Source organism: Pseudoliparis swirei, chromosome 4 (assembly GCF_029220125.1).
Source record: "Pseudoliparis swirei isolate HS2019 ecotype Mariana Trench chromosome 4, NWPU_hadal_v1, whole genome shotgun sequence".
NCBI classification, from domain to species: domain Eukaryota; kingdom Metazoa; phylum Chordata; class Actinopteri; order Perciformes; family Liparidae; genus Pseudoliparis; species Pseudoliparis swirei.
In genome coordinates this window covers 14098799-14122282 of record NC_079391.1, presented here as the reverse complement: position 1 = coordinate 14122282, position 23484 = coordinate 14098799, and the positions used below count along the sequence as shown (strand labels likewise).

At 43.8% G+C, this 23484-nt stretch overlaps 1 protein-coding gene across 1 annotated transcript in view; it reads right to left on the bottom strand.

Annotated features, from left to right (window-relative positions):
• Positions 1 to 7534: 7534 nt before the first annotated feature.
• The window catches only part of tjp1a (tight junction protein 1a), a 92678-nt gene continuing 76728 nt past the window's right edge, over positions 7535 to 23484 (bottom strand). The window contains exons 11-24 of the mRNA XM_056412732.1: positions 20517 to 20625; positions 19752 to 19962; positions 18744 to 18844; positions 18283 to 18633; positions 17190 to 17438; positions 15137 to 16042; positions 14895 to 14977; positions 14556 to 14732; positions 14303 to 14409; positions 13851 to 14095; positions 12428 to 12582; positions 12118 to 12338; positions 11382 to 11525; positions 7535 to 9172 (exon numbers count right to left, since the gene is read on the bottom strand). Of these exons, the coding sequence (XP_056268707.1) occupies positions 9078 to 9172; positions 11382 to 11525; positions 12118 to 12338; positions 12428 to 12582; positions 13851 to 14095; positions 14303 to 14409; positions 14556 to 14732; positions 14895 to 14977; positions 15137 to 16042; positions 17190 to 17438; positions 18283 to 18633; positions 18744 to 18844; positions 19752 to 19962; positions 20517 to 20625 (3154 nt within the window). The 3' untranslated portion in view covers positions 7535 to 9077. The remainder of the gene's footprint in view (positions 9173 to 11381; positions 11526 to 12117; positions 12339 to 12427; positions 12583 to 13850; positions 14096 to 14302; positions 14410 to 14555; positions 14733 to 14894; positions 14978 to 15136; positions 16043 to 17189; positions 17439 to 18282; positions 18634 to 18743; positions 18845 to 19751; positions 19963 to 20516; positions 20626 to 23484) is intronic.

Genomic DNA, 23484 nt, shown 5'->3' with positions numbered 1-23484 from the left:
GATATTTGTGCACTATGTTACATTGTTAGGAGTTAGAGACGATGACTCATATCAATCTTTTGTGACATCATACAATCACAGTCTTTAAAAGCATCACCCTGGTTTGACACCGTGGTGAAAGTATTAATATTCACATTGAAGGCAGAAGGCAGAGACGCAGTTGATTCAAAGATTGAATGTAAAACAGCACTTCTCTCTCTTCCCTTTCATGAGTCTGAAAACCTACATCAACTTTAAGTTACTTTATTCATTCCCAACCAACACTGAAGTGTGAGTATATGTGTGTTCACGTGTGCGTTTAATGCATCTAAAGATCTGTTGCCAGGATACCAGCAAAGCCTAAAAAGCCAGATGAGTAACGATGATTCACACTTCCCTGCTGCAGAAGCAAAAACCAGCAACTAAACAATCAAATCAAAATATTTCACCTCTTCTTCTTCGTGTAAATGCTGCCTTCTCTCAAGACAAAAGGGTGCAACATGCAAACAAGAACAACTAGACTATATGTCCACATCAAAGGGCTTTCCATTTTCCTACAGGAGCCCTAGTCGCACTACACTTTAGTTTCCTGGCTTTCCAATCGCAAAACGGCAGCAAACACACATGCTTGATGACAAAGTCTCTGAAATCTATTTAGAGTATTTAGAGTCCAGCTCGATAACAGAAAGAGGAGTTATTAATGCTCACAATGTTTAGCAGGTTTACTGTATAGTTCACCATCCTGTCAGCATGCTGATAATATCAGGTTGTGGAAACTGTGATTTGTTTTGCAGGTATTTTCTCAGCTACCCAAAAATAAACACGTCTGGGAACAATGGACTGTGTGCCAGCAGATATTTTACACATCTTTAAACAATTCAGTAGGATTCCTCCTCTGGGGATCGTTAGCCTGTGTACAAAGTGTCACGGTGATCCGTTCCTTAACTATTGAAACATTTTTGTCTGCAACAAAGTCAAGACCTGACAAACTAATGGCCGTCCCTCAAGAACAGTAACAAAATAAGCTGTTGAAAACGTTACATCAATGTGGTCCATTGTCCTCTTTCAACAAACCCAGCAACAAAAAGCTGAGAGCCTCCCAATACGTGCCCACAGCACAACAACCCCCTCCCAAACATTTTGGAGCCGTCTACTCAAACAAACACGCAGATTAGGGACGAATTTGTTGGCGGTTTGTCCTGGAAATGCGGCAGAGAGACTCGCCTCGCAGCAAACACCCAGAATGCTGTCTTAAGCCATCTTTGTTACGGCGAGCGCTGTAGATTTGGGATCTTGGAGTGTTACTTTTAGAAAAACTCAACTTGCTTCCACACACACAGGGAAGTATCCTCCTCTCGAGACGAGAGAAAAGAAATGTCACGCTGAGCGAGATAGCAAGCCAAATCAAAATGTAATGGGAATGTGAAAATGACGCCCGCAGTAACTCATTCTGATGGATTTACACATTCACATATTTTGTCGACAATGTTCTTATTCTCTGTGACAGGAAATTAGGAAAGGGGGAAAGAGAGGCGGTTTGTGTGTTGGTGCATGTGTGTTCGTACACTCGGAGGACTGCGGAGCTGTAATTCATGGAGAAGCAAGGTGAGCGCTCATTTGTTCTGCATGTCAGCTGCTGACGGCCGCAGAGGCCTTTTGGCTCGCTCGGCCACATCGCCTCATTCATTAGCCGAACCCGGCAGGGCGGCGTGACTGCCAGCCAATAGGTAGACCGGCAGGTACTGTGGAGGCGGAGTGGAGGCCACTGTAAATCGTTTTGAGCTCTGCGTCATTCTTTTGTCACCAGAAAAGGACATTTGGCTGCGGCCGGCTGCTAAAGAGTTAGAGCAGCGGTGTGGGGTGAGAAAGAGCAGATTAGTCTGTGTGTGTGTGTGTGTGTGTGTGTGTGTGTGTGTGTGAGCTCTGCAGTGATTGCTCTGTGTAGGAAGTAAAGATTACGCCTTCTCTCGCTGTGACCATGATGAAATCCCACATTGCCAGTCATCACACAGAGATCCTTAATGACGTCCCACCGTGACCACACCCACACACAAGCACACACACAAACACACACTTGGATAAGTTGTGGATTTTTTGCTGTCACCTTGCTGGTTATGGGAGGAACATAAAGGCGTCAATGTTCAACGCTCAACCATTTACAGGCGAAGATAATCACATGGTGGAGAAGATGGTTCCCTCCTCCTGACGGGACACGTGTCTGCAGGATGTCAGAGGTTCAAATAAACAACTTGAACACGGACACACGGCACTAAAGCGTTTGTAACAGATATTCAGAACAACCGCCTTCTTTCACACTCCACTCACACACAGAGAGAAAGAACACTTTCCTTCTCTAGAACTAGGACTATAGCTCGACTGAGTCTTAGAGCAACACAAGGCCGGTGAATCCACTCATCGTGTGAGACTGAATTACCAAGCACAGTTGCAAAAAACATCCCATAACACCAAGTTGAGATGCTGTTGATTTTCTTAGTTTTCTAATCAAATCAGCTCCTAAAACAAACAGCTGCTCTATTTTTCTTTTAGCATTAAAGACCAAAGTAATGAGACATTTGACTTCAGAAGACTTTAAACCTATCTAACGGTTTTCCCGGCGGTTAGAGGGCGACTTCCACCGTCTGAGTGCTTGTGGTCACATCACCAGGGTTTGGTGCACAAGCACAACAGAAGGAATAGGATGCAGCACCACAGGCTGACAGACCCCAAATCAGCCCGAAGCACGGATGAAGAATGTGCATTGACCTTTGACCCCAGCTGTTACTGACCAATTCCCCTGTAACTATACACTCCCACACATGTCTTCGCTCTCTTCTCTCTCTAGCATACAAGATCATCTACCATTGACACTTCCATCCCTGCAAGATGCACACATGTACACAGAAGCACGCACACACACACACACACACACACACACACACACACACACACACAAACACAGAGACACAAAGAGATGGGCTCTTGTGCCCCAGACCTCCCCTCACCCCTGCTTCTATAATTAATGGGGAAGCCATGCTCTGGGCAGGAAATCAGGGATGTGAGCGTTCATAAATATTAACAGAAACCACCATGAAAATGTCACACGAAGAAAAACACATCTCAAAACACAACACATCGCACAGTACAAAGAAGAAGGAGAACTGTTTAGTATTTCAAATATCCTCCTCCTTGACATTCTCTCTCTCGCTGTGTGTGTGTGTGTGTGTGTGTGTGTGTGGGGGGGGGGGAGTATTACTGCATTTGCATGCTCACAACTAATTACTTAACCCTCCTGTTATGTTGCGGGTCAAATTGACCCGTTTCAAAGTTTGAAAGTCTAGGAAAAATACTTCTAAGTACTTTTTCTGTATAAAACTTCTTCTGCTTACCTTATTTAGTGTAATCAACATTAAAAAAAATTTACAAAATATATCATGTATTTGCAACCCCCCCTGCAGGTTTATATAACAGAGATGATGTTCCCGGGTCAATTTGACCCGGCTTGAAAGTGAAGGCTAAAAGTCACCAAAAGAGTCACGTTTAGACTATTTCTTTCTTTGTAAATGTAGGACAGTCTTTCTTACTCCCTCCCACCAAGTTTCAACACACATACTCACACCAACACACACACCAACACACACGTGCACAGACAAACACACATATCAGCACACACACACACCCCGTTCACAACCCCATATATAAAGTTGTACACATTTCAAACTTCAAACAAAAGAATCAGGTGGTTGTTATGGAAACCATCTCTATCCTGCTGTGTGCCCATCACCCTACATGAGAAGCACACATTACAGAACAAATAATGTTTATCATCTTCTAACTTTCCCCCTAAATACACCTTTATTGGACATGGGACACTAATGTGAGGGTTTCTTTCATGTCTCAACTAATAAATATGTCGTATAGTACTTCTAATATACTGTCTGTCTGACTGGGAGAGACACACACACCCTGTCTCATCCCAATCTCAGACACACACACACACACTTTCTAACGACCACACCTGTGCGAGAAATACAGTTACTATTATGACGGGAACCTTTATTTTTCCCTGCGGGAAAACTCCACCCACACGTATCAGGGGAGGGCCAAACATACAAAATGGTTGCTGAGAAGTCCTACAACATTACACTCTGCAGATACATACGACTGCACCAAGAGGATGACTGTGTGCTGGCCTTTGGTCATCTTTTATCATATAATTTATGCATCTTAACACTAAAAATAAACATAACTAACGTTTACTTTCAATACAAATCCTTTATGACTCATTTGGCTTGATTTTAGTGGGCGGGTCATTATGACCCTGAACAGCACAGGTGTCTCATCTGTATTTATCTACATCACCCCATGAAAAAAAAACTTACAAAATGCAAATAAAATTTAGGAGAAAATACATGTTATGGTAGACTAATGCAATTTAGATTTAGATTTTTTCAATGTACCTAAAAAATAGTTTGAACATGTATTTCTCATTAAAACGAGTGAGTGCTCCTGATTGAACTCTGATCTATGGAGGGGTAAATAACTCAATTCCACTAAAAACTGATTTAATTGTTAGTAATGTTGTTGGTGATGAGGTACAAACTAGAGTTTTTAGAATTTTTTGGTTTCTGACCACTGTTGGATGATTCAACATTAACCGGGTCAAATTGACCCGGGAACATCACGGCTGTATGTAAGAAACGAACATAACAGGAGGGTTAAGATTGGCTCCAACATTCATTCAAAAACCTGATTTCTTAATTGTCATGGCAATGGCACACCAATTCCTTCACTTCTCTGAGATTAGAGAAAAACAATCAAGCTATATTTATTTCCCAGCCTACTTAGTCAGTGGCCATACTAACATTGGATAGTTATATAGACCATGAGATCAATGAAATGACATGTGACACAAAGCCTGTTTTCCCATAGCCTACTATGATGCTAATGAATACAAAAGTAGGCTACATAATATTCCCATCCTCACATCAGGATACTACACCATATGTATTATTGAGATGAAAACTCGCATCGTGCTTGAGCCACGACTCCAAATACAACCAGTATTGTGTTATTGTCGTGTACTCACAGAGAAACCTGCCCAGAAGGGACACGAGTGCCGGACTCTGGGTGACGTGGTGAGAGCCAGAGCCGCGAAGCTGACGGCCAGGATGAGACTCCCGAGGACCATCTGAGAGACTCCCAGAGCCAGCATGATCCTGGTCCGGGTCCGGTACTCCCTGAGCCGGGACAGGCTGCGGGACAGCGACACGGGGCTCAGGGAGCCCGGGCCGCCGATGCTGCTGCCGCCGCGGTGCAGCGCGTTCACCGGCATTGTCACTGAAGGGTACGACACACACGGCAGTTGATAAAGGACCACAATCACATCCACGGACAGCAGAGTCGTTGTGTGTCCGCGCGCGGTGCGCTGGGAACCCGTCTGTAACTGGAGGTCAGTGTCCGCTGTGGAGGATCTCCATCAATTAGGAGTCGCTCCACTTAGAGATGCGCAGCGACGGCTGGGAGGAGAAAGGTGAGCGGAGCTGGACCGAGCAACCAGATGTGGAGCAAAACACTCACAGAAACTGGCAAGATGTTCAGGTCGCACGACACAAAATAGATCTCTGGAGTTCTCGGCGACCGCTCCGGCCAAGAGCCCATTCCTCAAAAGTCAAAACGCAAAAAAAAGAGGCGCAAACCAAACCAAACCCGCATCGTCCCGCTGTCAGCCAGCCTTGCACCATTGTCACGCTGCCATGCTCTCCTCCTCTGCAGGCTCTCCAACTACTCGAAAGCAAGAGGCGGAAGGAACGTGGTTAAGACGCGTGGATGGAGAAAAGAAAGGTGCCCTCCACGAAGATGAACACAATTTTTTTTGCTATCACACAGAATCTGTCACGGTTTTGTTTTTTTGGTCTAAAAATCCGCAGTTTCCTCCGTGTGGGGGCCCCAGCAGAGCTTTTCCCAGACGACAGCAGCTCTAGCAGCCAGGGCAGGAGACGCACGCTGCGTATTGGAGATGTGCCACTCTGCGCGTCTTCATGGCGGCGAGCTGCTCCGAGTCTCTTTACTCCGGGAGTGGAGGAGGGGTGCGGGGCTCGCGACCATCAAGGCAACACCACACTCAGCCAACCTGCGCGTGCTTTTGTTACTGCTGGGATGTGAGTGGCGGATGAAAACGTGTTTCATCATATGGTGATGCGTATCAGGTTAAAGTTAAGGGTGTTTTACTTTAAAAAATAAAATGACAACCAAGTATCATCATCAGCTCCACCAGGGCCCCATCGACCGCATTGCCACTCCACACGGGCCCTGTGCGCGCGTCCTTCCTCGTGCACGCGGCAGCACATGCGACACACCTGGAGAGGGCCGTGTGCACCATGACCGTCTGTGAGGTGTAGCCCAGTGGTGGAACGTTTAAGGACAGTTTGTCACTGTTAAGTTAAATGTTGAGGTACTTGAGTATATCCCTTTGTATGTCACTTTATAGTTCTACCCATACGTTGCACTTTCAGAGTATTAGTACACAATCACAATGTTATACAGAATTATGTATTATTAAAGGTGAAGCTACCTGTAATGGATATACAAGATAAAGTATAGCGCCACCTTAACCAGATGCCACATGAACAATGCTTACATATTATGCATTGTTAACACGACCCAGTGATTTATCTTATTTAAGGCCATTCTGCTTAGTTAATGAACACTTTTACTTTTGGTACTTTTAATATTTTTGTTATGCTAATACTTGTGTACTTTGACTTTAGTAAGATTCTGAATGCAGATTGATGTTTTACTTTTAAACTCTTGTATTCTTACTCTTTGGGTAGAAGATCCAAGCGCTTCTTCCATCACTGGTTGTGATCCATGAAAAGGAATCAAAGTCTACCTGTGGACGTGTGTGTGGTGAGCGTTTCATCAGAGCAGTTTGTTTTCTCAGTTGAACTTAAAGGTCATGGAGAGACGTGAAGAGGTCAACGTATTTCACAAGGGGAATAAGAGAAAAGAGTGAAACACGTGGAACAGCTTTTCCTCTTTAGAGTCCAGACTCCCAGAGTCACCGGATCCACCACCTGGGCCTGAATGCATCCTATGGCAACTCACATGTTAAAGGACTACTATAGGCTACTTACCAAATGTGGTAGCGACTAAAACTAAGTGATGTATTGAAATGCATAACAATCAGAGCTCCACTGCACCATCTGCTGTGAAACCTCAGCCATGCTGTGATATCCGTTATTGAAGGATATAGTCACGTAGCGCCCACAGCAGAAATAAACAGAACATTGATTAGTTAGCAACACTTTAAACACATTAATAATGTTGTCAACATTCACTGACTGAAAGCTCCGGAAAGATGAGCATGGGACGTTTTTCTTTGTCTTTTGTGACAATAAACTGAATATCTTTGAGTTTCGAACTGTCGGATTAAACCTGCCATTTGAATTCATATGAATGATAACGGAAATAAAAAGAGAGGTTGTGAATGATCATCAGAGGTAAACAAGCAGGAAAGCACAATCATAAAAGAAACAAACCTCCCTTTACTTGAGTCTTTACTTTAAAAATGATTTTATTTATTAATACAGTGGTATACTTAAAATTGTGTTGCAGGAGAAAAAAAAAAGTCAGTCACAAGTGAAGAGCTAATATCCAATTAAAGCCGTGTTATATCTAAAAATAAAATGGTACTGGTGTGCCATACATCATATATTGTCTATTAGTACAAAAATACATTTAAGGGCACACAATACAGCATCCAGTATCACACGTCAGTGAGGGACACTTGGAGAGCACACCCTTTTTAAAAGAACATGTTTTAAATGTATTTTAGCCCAAGCACTTTCCTGATCCTCAAAAGAGCCTTAAAAGAGCTTTTTTTGTGACCATAACGTTGTGTGAATATATCGGTAGAAAAGATGTGATGCGTTGTTGTTAGGTTACAAGTTCCAAGGCTCGAGGTTATATCCGGAATAAAAAGATAACCACGTTCACTGTCTTCCACTTTTTTTTAAACATGTTTTCTCTAAGTTTTGTACAAAAAAGAAAGACATACAAAAAGTTCATTTACAAACAAAAGAAACAAGGCAATATGCTAGCTTTATTTACAGCCACTTCTTTCCCGTTTTCTTTTTCGTTTTTTAGTAATGCATAGCAGATAAAAGAAGAGCATACCTTTGTTATCCTTTATAAATTGTTGTGTGCTAAACCCATGTTCATTTATACAGAGGGTTCACAAAAAAAATGGCAAAACAAATGACATTATACCATAATTTATCATAACTTATTTTGTGTTTTACTGAATGAAAAGTGAATAATCTGCAGATAAGGCATCACTGCTTATTTGTGTGTGAGTGCACAGAGAGAAGACGAGATAGAGAGTGAGGAAGGAACTGCGGAGGCTACCGGACCTGAGTTAAGAACATGCATAGACCTCCCTCAGGCTGGAAGGAGACGCGTCTCTGGAAGAAAGTAAGCTACGAGATCTCACGCAAGGATACGGGGAGAACGTCTCGAACCGGTGTGCTGCTTGGGTTGATGTCACGCTCACGGTTTGCCAACTTCTTCACACGCTGGTTTACTTTAACCTCACTTCTGTCTCAAACCTTCAATAAAATGTCCTCAATGTGGACAAATAGCGTGGAGATACATGTCTTGTAATCAGTCACCTGAACTGAGAAAATAACAAGATGTTGACTGTTAATTGACTTCACGAGTACAATTTTTGTAAATCTTCTCTATACTATATATACTGTATGCATATATAGCATAAATATACCAACACAGATTTTTGACGCATTTATGCTGCCTCAAAAGCCTCATCTATATTCATGTAATAATTACATTAAACATCGCCTTGTATATAGTGTCAATCCTCAGTGGTGCATGCATCCATGGGTTCATGTCACATCAAAACGGAGAAAGAGTTTAAAGAACAGCTTGCAACCATCATCAGTGTCTCGCCTTCATCCAAGGGGGCAGTAAACGGCACTGACTGGCTCTTCTTCATATTCCATTATGTGTGTGTGTGTGTGTTTATGTGTGTCCGTCCTCTTCAGTTTACACCCCGTGGTTCCACATTCAGTGCTGCTCCGTCCTTAAAAGTGGTCAATGAGCACAGAAACACAGTTGGCTCCCACCAGGTAGTTGGGGTCTCCGGGGAGAGCCTTGTTCTGCCAGCTTTTTGGGTCACCTGCGGACAGACGGATGGCGGCACAGTGAGTGATAACAGCTGCTTTTTGTATCCAGCTGTAATGCATTTCACCAGCACTCCTCACACCACGACAATCTATGACAGACTCGAATCTCCTTTCACAACAGCACTTACTGCAGTGCTTGATCGCATCTATTGTCTGTCATCTTATTTAATATCACATGGTTTTGTGGCCTATGAAAGGCATTAATTGTTTTTATTGAATGTCCACAGCCTCAGTCGCTAGAGGGCCCGAGTGTAATTGCACTTCTAAGCAGGGAGGTCCGTGCCAAGAGGAAAGGTCCAGGGATGCACAGCCAGCTGGGCAGAGATCCACCGACCAACAATCCAACTCTAAACAGTTTTAAATGTGATAAACTAGAGTAAGGAGGAAAACGCCCCTTTGCGGAGTTGAAGTCAGATAATGTGTCAGAGCTGAAGGGAAAATCAAATGCCAAAAATAGTTTGATGAATTTTCGACCAATCTATGAATCGGTCGTTGCGGCTCAAGCATTCTCTGTCTGACCATCACTGTTGTCCACTAAGGGATGTGTACGACACAGTGGCTGTGAGCGCCGTCTGGAGCTTTACAGTCTAACGCAGCGTACTCAGAAGAGAGGCGGTCGGATGCAGTGAGACGTCTAGCAGGAGAAAGGAGAAGCAAAGGAGAAACCCAGAGAGGGGACAGGAGGAGGCCACAGAGCGGCCTTGCTTTACAATAAGAGGATTAGGACTCAGCCCGATAATCCTCCCACAAGTCAGCAGGACAAGGGAGCGAGCTCACATCTCACTCAGCCCTCCAAGTCTCATCCTTAAAATGAGGCCAATTGATGAGCAGCTAATCCTGACCGCTGCCAAAGTGACCACTGTCTTAGAGGGACAGCGTTAGAATAGAATATATACTTTATTAATCCCCAAGGGGAAATTAGTTCTCTGCATTTAACCCATCCTTAGTTATTAAGGAGCAGTGGGCTGCAGTGAAGCGCCCGGGAAGCAACTGGGGGTTCAGTGCCTTGCTCAAGGACACTTCGACATGCAACTAATGGGGAGAGCCGGGATCGAACCGACAACCTTGGGGTTGCAGGACGACCCCCTTACCCCACTGAGCTACAGCCGCAGGAGCTCAACGTCTCATTGAGCTGATTCCTCAAACGTTTGTTTGCTTAAATACACGATGGACTAAATGATGGCCGACTAAAAGTAGCTTGTCTTTTTTCTCAGTTTCTATTAACATGATTTCTGCTACATTCTCCCTCCTTCTCCTTTCTGTTCGAAATACACAATATGGATATAATAGTAATATGGAACTTCACTTGTGGTTCAACAGGAACTTCTTTTATCAGCTGGTGGAGTAAATGATTAAGTGTCATCAGCCAGTAACCGTGTGCTGGCAGAAGTTATCTGACTGCATCGTTTATCTGGTTGATTATTATTACTTCCTGTTTTTACAAGAGACAATTTCTCTCATTTTAGTAAACAAGCTAATGCCAGTCTGAAAGACATATTTATGAGAATAATTATATTTATTGTCACCTGATAACTATCTTGGATAAGAAAAACACTCGGCTAGACAGAAGCTAAATTTTTGTTCTTCTGCAAGATAAAGACAGGCATTATTGGTTATGACAGAGTCCCAATTTCCAGAGAGATCTATAAAAGCTGTTCTTCAGGTCAGGATTTGGGTGGCTGTGAGAAAAATATATTTGTGCAGAGCAGCATGCATTATTCTTCTACCTGGTGAAATTAAAATCTTATACAGCCAAGCGTCTGATGAATGAATGTTAAATGAAAACAGAGAAACTTGTTAAAATGAATCAAGGTGAAAAAGAGAGAGAAATATTGCAATTTCAGAATGTAAAAACAATGAGGCGGGACTTTGATCTGAACAAATAAAGAACCAGTGATAGTGATTTCCAGATTGCGTGGGTGAGTTAACGAGCATAAATCATGACAATGAATCAATCAAAGCAATAAATTGTGGAAAAAAAAAGATATTTCCCCCTAGATTGATTTTCAGACATGTTGAGAGTGACCGATGGGATCAGATTTTCAGATTCCGTTAAGTTTTTCGCTTTTATTTTTTGTCTGAAGAAAACCAAAACTAGGGGGGAAAATCTACAAATAATTCTAGTTAAACAGTGACCCACAACCCCCAAATAGTCACACAGCCAGACCCGAACGACCCCGAAGAACAGAGAGCACAGCATACCCGACGAGGAGTCGGAGGATTTTAGAGCAAAAGACCAACCATCAGGGGTCATAGACGCACAGTGAGGTAAGCGCAGCTCCACTGGCTTCAAAAACTTGAGGCCGTGAGGTCCACACATCACCAAAGGGCTGAGCAGAGTCTCTCCTGGAAATACAAACAATTCAGGAAGATTAATAGCAAACACATACGAGCAGATGCTGGATCCATTGAACCAGAATATATATATTAGTGCTGTGAAAAATAACGCGTTAACGCGTTATGATTAAATTACAGGATTAATTAGTTAATTTTTTTTAACGCATTTAACGCATGTGCAGAATGAGCTTCCAATCCGTCTGTTGTTGGTCGTCTCTAACCAGCAGCATGTCATTCTGTCTCTACGTGTCGTGTTAACACGACTCCGATCTCCGTCTCGCGCGCCGCAGAGCTCCGATGCCGGCGTGTGCACATCGGGACGAAAAAAAGTCACTTGTACCCCCCCCCCCCCAACAAATATACCGAGAATATCGGTAATATGTGATTAATCATGATTAATCCACAGAAACCTGTGATTAATTTGATTGAAATTTGTAATCGTTTCACAGCCCTAATATATATATATATATATATACACACACACATCTCGAAACTGCACAACAAATCTTTAAAAAAAACAGTCTTACTAAAGTATCCAATAATTTAAATATGACTCAAGAAAAGCCCCTGGCCTCTCCATCCCTCATCTTGGATGACTTACCTTTCTCCTTGTCGAGTGGCGGCAGGATGCTGTTGTCTCTGCAGACCTTGAAGTAGATCTCCTGCTCCACGCTTTCAGGGATGGCACCCTGGGGGATTATAATGCTGACCCCTGTCTCAATGGAGCTCAGGACGCCACCGTTAGAGTTGAAGATACCTCGAGCTGTTGCCACCACTGTGTGGCCCTCATCTTCATCCTCATCATCATCCAGGGCACTAGGACTGAAGGGGAGGAAACCGCATTACTTTCGCACTCTCATGTTCAACAGAATACTTTAACTTTGAATCCGTAGTCAAGCCGAGATCCTTACCTCACAGGGATGGCCTTGGGCACAGCGTTGATGTTGTTGTGCTGGTGTTTGGAGCGGTGGTCCATCGTGCGTGTGAACGTGTCCAGGCCACTGTCGGGGTCTGTGTTCTGGGGCTGAGCGGCTATCGGAGGCCTCACTGGGCTGAAGCTCTGGGCCTGTAAACACAGACAGCAACAGTGAGGCTCACGGCTTGGAGATGAACTTACATATGTAACCACAAACGACAATCAAAAGATAGAATAAACGGCTTCTAAGAGACAACTGAGCAGATTCACAATCACTAGAGTCTTAAACTAGCTGCTGGACTACTTGTAGTAGAGGACGAATAGAGTCTAAGGGGAGCTGGTTTTCCAGATTCATCAAGCCTTCGTTTATCCCTCCAACCACCTTCTTTAAGTCCCAGAGTAAGACACCCTCACAGAGAGTAGACTTAGATTTAAGCTCTTCTTGACAGAGTTTATAGGGTTGAACTAGGTTTGCCCTTCAGATGCCGATATGCTTTTATGGCTGCGGGGCCGCCGGGACGCTCTAGGTTCCCACCATATTTTTCTTTTTCTCTCTCTCTTTTTCTTTACTCTCTCTCTCTTTTCCCTTTTAACTCTTTTTTCCCGGAAGTCCTGGGGGGTCATCGGACCCTTCACGCGACTATATCTGCCACTGCTGCGAGTCGGCATGATGGTGGAATGCCTCCTGACTCCTACTACGGGACTACCCTGCTCCTCCTGTTGAGACTGCCACTGTTGTTGAGACTCCCCCCCTCTGCCCCACCCTGATCCTCCTGATGGATCTCCATCGTGGAATAATGAATCTACTCACTACTCTCGTGGAATACTGTCATATTATTGAATATTGTTTTAATCTGTAATCTGTATTTCTTACATTACATCTCTCTAATCTCTCCATCCTAGAGAGGGATCCTCCTCCTGTCTCCCTCCAGGTTTCTCCCTTTTTTCCCCTGAAGGGGTATTTGGGGAGTTTTTCCTGGTCCGATGAGGTTTTTTGAGGATGTCTTGGGGGTGTACAGATTGTAGCACAGACAATAAAGCAAATTCTGGAAAATTGGGGGCTTGTGAAATAACTAAATTGATTAATTGAAGATTAATTGAATTCAGTGTAAATGTTCACCAACCAGGATCACCAAAACCAAGTAACGATCGGAGGAGGAAGAGAGTGGACCAAAAACACTCCGTTTCCTGGTTTTTATCGTTATCCATTACTATCATGTTGTCGGGTATTAATAACCCCAACATAAGTTATTTCAGATCAATCTGCTCTTTGAAAAAATGGAAAATAAGTTAAAGATTTTTTTTTTACAGTAACAGAAGAGTTTTGACAAAGTTAAGTCAAAGTAAAGAAATCCCTGTTACCACCTACAATAAACTGTAAATATACAGGTTATTGAGATCTCAAAAAAACTGCTTACCTTTGGAGCAGCATCAGGCTTTTCATTGGGCAGAAGGTTGTGGTTGAATTTAGGACTGTCGAACATGCGTGCAAAAGGCTTGGCTGACGTGGTGTAGGGCTTGGGTGCGTAGCGGTTGTAGCTGGTTGCTGGCAGAGCTGCTTTTGGAGGATGATCACTCGTCCCGTTTACTGGAGACTTCTCAGGGAAATTCTTCTGAGGCAGGAAGTTGGTCTGGACAGTGTCGTCTCGGCCAGGAGGTTTGGCTGTGGAAGAGCCATGAGGTCAGCCAAGGAGCTCGACAGTATGTGTCACTGAGTGTAGGTCATGACACTCGTTTGCAAACACAGCAGTTTACGTCCCTCAGTTGTACAGCATGTGGCACAGAGGCGTCTTCACATGATTACAATCTTGTATTACATAATAAAATCCACATTAAAGTTGTTTTCCTTTGATTAAAGATGGTTGATTACCTTCAGGTGCAGGTTTGGGCAGTATGGCTGGTGGCAGAGAAGGCATCATCTGGGGAACCGGTTCATATTTTTTCTCCACAGGAATGGGTTTCTCCACTGACTCCATCCTTAATCACAAGACCAAAACCATCAATTCAAGATTCACAGTAGAAATAGCATTATCTATAAAAACACAACTGATGTTAAAAGTAGATTAGATTAATGTGTCTTTTCAACTCACAGGAAACAGAAGTTTCATAAGAACAAGCCTCACCTGGGGTAGTTGTTAGTCGTTTGTGCTTGTGGCTGGGGTTTGGTAGGACCGGTCTGGAGCCTGTCAAAGTAAGACAGCTGTTTCCTGTAGTAGTCCTCGTCCTCATCAGGGTCGTAATGGTTGGAGCGCACAATGTCATCAGCTACCTGGGACGGAGGCTGCTGAGGCCCCGGGGCTCTGGGTTGGTGTGATAGAAAGGTTACGGGTCAAAGAAATGTCAGAGATGGGGAGATCGGAGCAAGAGAAGAGGAGTTAGCGATGGCATATGGCCAAAATAAAGGTGCTGGAGCAAATCGGGCAATTGTGTTCAAGTGAAAACTTGCATGAACATGGGCTCACCTGAAGGTCTTCTCTTGGTCCAGGTTGCTCAGGGAATTTGCTTTCGGAATTACTCCGCCTGCTTTCAAAGGTAAATCCGCTGCCTGTAATAGAAAAAACAATTAACATTATCAGTCGGATAAAATATTAAGAATGTAAACTTCCAATGTGCTTATTTCTCAAGAAGTTGAAGAGCAAATGTACAAGTCAAGTACACGAATAACAACTATAACTGCATGAGGTCATGAAGCTAAACCGTTTACCTTGTTCACAGGTGGATCCCCTGCATCTCTGGCTCTGTCCACGGACACAGAGCGCTTGTTCTCAAACATCTTGACTCTCGTCAGGACAGACTGATGCCGCAGGGCGGGGTCTTCCTGTGGCTCGCTCCTGGCGGGGAGAGCCTCCGCAGGAGGCGGTGACAGGGCTTCTGCTTTGGGAGGCGGTGTGGGGCTGGTTTCAGAGTTCACAGGTACAGGGTCGTACTGCTGAGGCTTGGAGCTCTTTTGTTGCGCCGTTGGTCCCTGGTGATACGCAGGCCGCTGGGCAGCCGGGTCTGGGGAGTGGCCAGCTGAAGGGTACGTGCTCAGGTGAGAATCCTGGTTGTAATGCAGGTCCGCCTCTGAAGCAGGAGCTGGAGGATCATCATAGCGGACAGAAGGTGGAGGATCATCATAGCGGACAGAAGGTGGAGGATCATCATAGCGGACAGAAGGTGGAGGATCATCATAGCGGACCGGAGCTGGACCCGTTGGTTTGCCGTAGCGAGGCCGCCCGTCGAATCCCTGCTGAGGTGGGGGCTCGTCGTAGCGGAGAGGAGGGGTGTACTGGGAGTCAGGGCCGTCACTGTATGGCAAACGGGGGTCGTAGCCCTGGGAGTTGGCAGTAGAGAGTGGTTGGCTGTAGGGGTTCCACTGCTGCTGATCGTAATGAGGCACACTGTTCTCGTAGGCCATGTTAGAGTCATAGTTTCTGTGCTTTGGTTCTGGGTAACCAGCTCCGCTGCTCACCCCACTGCTGCTGACATCATACCGGCTGGGTGGGTGGTCATAATCTCTGTATGGCTGCTGGTCAGGGTGATATCCCTGCTGAGGGTTGTAAGTCACAGGCTTCATGCTGTGATTGCTTCTCCCCGGGTTGTCTACGCTGTATGGATCCTTCTGAAACATCTACCGAAAGAATACACAACAAAGAATGAGGTTAACGATTGCACAGGATCCACGAACATATTGCACAGACAGAAAATTTGTAATGTGAAAAACTGGACATACAAAATCCATTAAAAGATGCGAAAATTAGAATATTAAAAAAACGTCTGTTAAACTAATTGCAGAAGAAGAAACAAGTAGGGAAAGACCTGAAATAGAGAAACTGAGAGGGAGGGTTACTGATCAGATCGTATACTAGATTAAATAGAGATCGCAGCACAGATAAATACGTATGCAGTTTAAAAACATCACGATGCACTGCAGCTCCAAAAGAACATTGAAAATAAATCAAGAAAAAATACCAAAGTAAAAATAAATAAATACAACAAAACAATGGGATGGATTTTCCTTGTCTAACTTGAGAGAAAGTGCATTTGGTATAGAAGTGTAACAAACTACTTATAGAATGGCTCTTGACTATTTGACTAATACTTAGTGCACATAATGTGTGCACTGCTGCATTCACAAGGAAAAATGTCACCCACTGTCTTGGTGCAATTAAGGCAACATAAACAACAATATTTACCATAACAAGCACATACTCGTACAAAAACAAATCCTGAGCATCGAGAAGTAGCCATTAATTATCCATCCGAATCAGCAGAACTTTTTTGTTTCGTTGGTCTTTGTGACTTGGCCATAGCTACATTTAAAAAAATTAAATAGAAAATTGTTGGAAAATTAATGTCTACTTTTACAAGGAAACAATCCATTCAATCTGCACCGATAAATACAGCGAACGAGATGTACTGCGCGTGGTTAACAGAGGCAAACATGTTGCAGCCATGCAAAGAGGACAAGCGTCAGTGAGAGCCGCAGGATTCCCACGGCTCCCTTACATGGAGGCGTATCAGCGCAGCCATCACCTCCAAGCCCACTGCCGTTTACCAGCATTTGCTCAACCGTGCACACACATACACACTCTCGCACGCACAAAAACACCAACACACACATCTGTGTCTCTTCTGGGCAGCACTGTGGTCAGCAGACATGCAGGACGGAAGGGGAGAAAGAGAGAAGCGCGGCAGCAGGCGGTAGGTAGACGGGCAGCAGCAGCACAGGCGGTCAGCCGGGTCAGACCGAGCTCCGGTGACGGGCAGATAGATACCTTTGGTTCTGAACTGGCCAGTCCAGATTGCAGAGGTTCTGGTGTGACGCTCTGAGGAGCTAGCTCAGGGGTGGGCCTCCTAAGCGAGCCAGCCTCTGGGTTGGGGCTGGGCTGGCTGCGAGGAGCTGCAGGAGCCTCGTCAGGGCTCAGACCCCTGACAGTTATTACAGTTACGTCGACAGCAGGGGGCATTGTCTCAGCCAAGGGCTCAGGCTGCTGGGGGACGCTAGGGACGGCGGCCTCTGCTTTCTGTGAAGTGGTTCAGAAATGTTTAATAACACGCGCTGACACTGTGGTGCAGCTTACAGCCTACGCGAATCAAAAGAGCCAATCACCCTCCTCCACATTAAACAGTAGCTGGAGATCAACCAATGTCACGTGGGAGTTAGGAATTAGCAGCAGGACAAGTTTTCTTGGTTGGAGTATACTAATTTGATTTTAATGCTACGGTTACAATACAGTAGTTTCTTTTCTTTCCCCTTTTATGTTCATTGACACATCATGAGACGACAAACATTTAGATTTGGGTGTCACAATGGCCAATTGGGTGTTGAAGTACATTTCACAGGTACACTGGATTAACACTGGCATTTCCAACATGCACATAATACTTTCTTGTGTCGTATGGTCAGAGTCCCAATCGCAGCTAAAACAAAGTGCACATAGATGAGTACTGGTACAGACACTTTGACAAACACGTTTCTTTTCCAAGTGACATCAGCAACAGTCACACCAATAAGACGGCTTGTGGTAATATAGAGTCCAAGAGTAACAGTAACACTTTTCAAGTTATTCTCCTTTTCAAAAATAAAAAACACACACGCTCACAAACATCAATCAACAGTCAGCTATAGGCAAATAGATAAAATAAATAATTATAATAAATATATATATTATATAATATTTATATATTGCGATAAATACCTGACGACAGAAGTTTTCACTTTTGCACTGATATTGTTTGTTAACAGTAGATAGACAGAGTAACGGAAAAAAAAAAAAAGTGCTTTCAATAGCGCCGCCAGAAAACCCGTCTAACGCAAACCACGTCCTCCAGACAACAGGGAAGACGTGCAGCTCTCAGAAACGCTACCTGCTGCGGAACGGGTGCCTTGAATCCAGCCGGGTCGATGCGGTTCAGGGGGTCCGGCTGCACTGTGTGAGGGTAGCTAGCGTAGCCAGTGGGCTCCTGGATGACAGGCGGGTCCTCACGAACCGGCTCGGAGGAGCGGGTGATGGCCGGCTCCGCGGGTGGACCCACGTCGTCATTCAGCGTTTCGTCCAGCTCCTGGTCGGTGTAGGCGCCGCCCTCCGTGTCCGTGTCCTCGTAGTCGGAGGTGTGGCGGCTGTCGGTGCTATACATGGAATACTCACTGCCTGGTGCCGACAGGTACGACAGCCGGTCGTCGTGGATGTCCAAGTCATCCTCGGCTGCCCCATCAGCCTGGGAAACGAGAGGTAAAGTGAGCGAGGGAGCGAGAAAAGACCGTTTCCAGTCCACACGGCTGTGTGTGTGCGCGTGTGTATGTGTGTTTTGGGGTGTGCGTGTCTTACCTTGCCCTCTGAAACCCACACCAGCTGGTTCTGCTGCTGCTGGATTGTGTCCTTCAGCGCTCCAAACCAACCATCGTTCATGTTGTTCAAGTTAATAGTTGCTGAATACACACAGGAAAGTGCAGAAGGGAAGAAAAAACATCTCTCCAATCAAACAAGAAATAACAATGTTTCCCAAATTAGCAATTAAATACAATAGAATACTAATTAAAATGTCCTTGGAGATATGCACTCCAACCCAGAAATGATCTGCAACTTTGACATGATTATGTCTGCAAAGGACAGCAGAGAAATGTTGAAGGTGCTCTTTCCGACTTGAGACCAAGTTAATATATCAGATTCTAAGAGAGAATAACAGCCATCACAATGACAATTAAAGAGCATAAGTATATTGTTTTTGAATAATATTCGCAAACACACTCGGAAAAGACGGTTTAAATGCAAACTTTCACTCTCAAGGACATGACAAGCCAGCTTAGAGGTAACTTCCCGCATTGCCTCATCCCATCTGTGCCAGATTCTTCACATAAAAATAGTCCTGTTTTATCAGTTTCTTAGTTTTATATAATAAATGATAGTTGATCATGATTATGAGGCTTGATTCTCAGAATAACTTTCAAATGAAACCCTGTGGATAAGGTGTAGAGGTACAAATGCAGATTAATGTGAAATAGTTATTTGGACTGAAGATTATGGGAAGAATCTTTGAGTCCTGCAATGGCTGAATATGAGGCGAGATGAAGACTCAAATTTCTTCATCCCCAACAGATGCTCCATGGTCAGACACTAGTGCAGGCTGAAAAAGGGCCTGTGGGGACTCTTGTGTGACGGTCAGTGCTGAGCAAGTGTTTGTAAGGAGTGTGACAGAACAGCCAAACCCTCCAACACTGCGACACTCGATTGTCAACTGCCTTTGAAATGTGTCTGTGCTGCCTGTAAAATATCTACCATTCCCCTCCTTTTGTTTGGAGCCCCCGTCTACCCCTCCCTCCTTCCCACTAGACTCACTGGTGAAGAGGTGGTGGTTGTTCTTCCTTAATTTGAGGGCTCGTTCAAAAAGCTTCCTGGCACTCTTCCTGGACTCAGAGCAGAGGCGGGTCCTCATCGTCTTCACACCCTGCTTTGTGTCTGGGTTGAGAAACACCACGATGGGATACCACTGAGCGTAGTTCAGACGGTCCACTGCATTCGGGGTGATGTCCAGCACGGCATGCTTGTCCTTCAGACACAGAGAAAAACACAACTCTGTTTATTTCCATACAGTGAGTGTTTCCCCCAATTCAAGTTCAGGAGTATCACAGATAGAATACTATACATTGTTGTTGTTGTTGTTTCGTTATGTATTCTTTTTTGTCCTATGTTTTTAAATTTATTTTATATAGATATGTATAGATAAGATGGGTATCATCTGAGAATCTTCACATGAGGTGTCAATTGTCTGAAAGACAGGTTTAAATATTGAATTGATGCATACTTTCAATGAAAAAATAATAAAAATACTATTCTGCCAACACCATAATGATTTGTTTACATATTGTGTGCAACAGAACTTGAACACAACTCACCAGTCTTGATTTGAACATGCAAAACTAACCACTGTGTCGAAGTTCGGGGACTTAATAGCATTAATAAGACCAGACCACCAGAGGGCAGCAGTGAGCTGCACATACCATCTCAGCCATCTTCTCATTACAATAACAAATCTGTCGAAAGACGTTATACCTCAACCTTTTGTCTGTATATCTAAACACGTGTGCATATCCTGCTTCTTACCCGGTCAATTATCTGTTTGATGGTGTGCAGGCGAATGATGCCGGAGCTCTTCTGGTTGGTTCCTGCATCCCTGGGTTCACTCCCTAGAGAAGACAAATGTACAGAGTTACTGCATCACACCAACACAAGGGGGGAAAAACAATAAAACCTGGCTGTGCCCTAATTAGATATTTTTGAAGCGTGCATGTGTCGACTCCCACAAATAGAGCTGTACAGAATAATAATCTCTGTATGGGAGAGGACAAGTGTACGTTTATGAAAACAGCTGCATAGTAACAGCCAATTCATGCAAATAGTCATTAGGTATTTTGGGTCGGTTCAGGGAAATTTAATTCAGTGGTGCATAAATGTGTGCGTGCAACTGCATGTAACAGTGTACATTATGCAAGAAATGTGTTCTGTGAGAAACACTGACATGAAATATGCGCATACAAGAGCATGAGGGTCATTTTGGGATTAATGAGAATACAGTGTCATTGTAAGCCTTAGGGATTTAAGCAAGGATGTGAAGAGGGGTTTATGATTCACATAAAGATAAGCAATGGTTTCCTGCCCAGACACACAAGGTTCAAAAGAGGGCAGTCATCTCACCAGGGTGCAGTATAGTGAGGACTCAAATACAGCACAGGGCTAAATTTCTAACATTTCTAATTTGTAATAGGATCTATGACCTGAAAACACTGTTCTGATCTACCCAAAAACATTTTAGGGAGAGCAGATAAAAACAGCCATGCAACGAGTCAAGATTTAAGCAGCAATGTTAAAACAATAAACATTAATTGTAATGTTAGGATTATTATGTCTGTGCAGTATGAAGTTGGTATAATATATAATATCCTTTATGTTTCTGTACAGTAGCGTCACAGTAGTGGTTTATTGTAGTCCGAATTGTGAGCCATAAAATGACCCATTTTAATCAGATTCCATACCAATACGTTTTTGGTTCAGCTCGGACATTGATCCAATATCCAAGTATTTGGAGGAAATTTTAACATAAACACATAAATAGATGTTTTACTTTTTAGCTGACTGCTGAGATGGTTTAAGATGAGACCATTTCATCTCATATCACATGAATAGGTGCTATTGTTTGCATTTTTTCAAGAAAATCTATCCATTTAATTTGCATTGACAAAGCTTCACGTGAATGCCATGTTGACTTGGTGTATTTTAGCATGTGAGATGTCACGGGCCAATAGGAAGCAATGTAGTAGAAAAATCATACAAATGGGTGACGACTTTTGGGAGATTAAATAAACTCATCAAGTCTATTCTGCATTATGTGATCATTTCCTAATGCATTGAAAGCAACTCCACACATCTCAGTTTTCTTGGCATATTAACTGCACAGCTCCACATGCTGCCTCACCGTTGTCGACCATGCGAAACTGCTCAGGGAACCATTTAAAACAGACCCCATGCAGTATACAAGGTTACTAGTGGACAAAATCAGACATCTTAAATGCGCATGCTAGCAACGGTTAGCTAGGATTATTTGCAGGGCTCAACTGATTGAACTACTTAACCCGCATTTGAAAATCAAGTAAGAGTCTGGTTAGAGCAACATGGACTAGACTCAGAGCTAGAATACTGAAATTGATTGAAATCTGACAACTGCATATTGTTCATGCAAGTCACGATCAGAGAGCATTCTAGAGGACCGGCGTCACAAAAGAGAACCGCGACGACTGAGATCCGTTCAGCCGCCTCGCTTGACTATACAACAGCATTGATCGCAATCACTACTGAGAAAAGAAAGGGACTGCAAACGATGGTCAAACGTGTGAGCATCCTCAAGAAGCGTACAATTTGATAATGTCCAGTAAGTTAGGTATGCTGGAAATCCGAGTGGAGAGTTGCACGCACAGCTTGAGGGTCTGTCAGCTAGAATCGCACGAGTCAGACCAGCAGGTAGGCTTCGCAGGAGCTGAGACCCAGTCTTCTTAGCAAGAGATCTGGTCTGCAGCTTATCTCAAAGCACCCAACTCAATGGAACGTTGGTTGCGTGCGAATCGTAATCACGAAGTTCACTCGAGTTTGGCATTCGTGAGATCATGCTATTAATAATTCGTTAATAGAATATTGAAAAGAAAGTTCACTAAACTATCAGCACACTCAGCTGCCAGACCGTGCCATCAGCACGCCTGGCGCCTGCTCGCGAGCTGACCAGGAAGCATCGCGAGGAGCGGTGACTGAGACTGCATAGGGTCAGCCTAGAATCGGTTGGTACTTATAAATGCACGTATTTACAGGTATAATTTGAAGGTTGACTTAGAATACCAGTACTTTCACTTTCAGCTATGGTCATAGTTCTCACTCTGTTACAAAGTCAACGAAGTAGCAGTCGACGCATGTAGAGTCGGACATATGTACTTAGTATCAGGTGAAGTTACGCGCTAATGATACAAGATAAGTTAAGACTACAATGCTACGAAAGATTACGATGTCATTGCTTACTATTGCAGATTTCTTAACTCGTGGTTACAGATACATCTCTGTCTACTTGCTTGGTCTATTTATGACATTGATTATGTTTGAAGATTCTATGAACTTGTGTTTTAGTTTGTAGAGTTTGCTCAATTTTCTTTATAGTTAGATTAAGTCATCAAATACGTTAACTGTCAAATTGAGTCACAAGGACATATATGAAATGTACATGCGAAAGCTATTGTTATGATTATGTCAAGAGTGTTTCACATGACAAGTCAGACATGATAACACTGTAACATTAACAAGAGATACCAGCAAGTGAGGGAAACATGCTCTTTAAAGACTCAGTCAATCACACTGCTACTTACCAATTGAACATACTATATATCATTATAGAATAGATGTACTGTCCACTTGACATTGATAAGCTTCACGAATTCATTAGATCGAAAGTCGTACAACGAGCCAAGCAGGAGTAACAATGACAGTTAGTTGCAGTAACGACTCTGAAACCAAATTGTTCGACTAACGAAAAGCT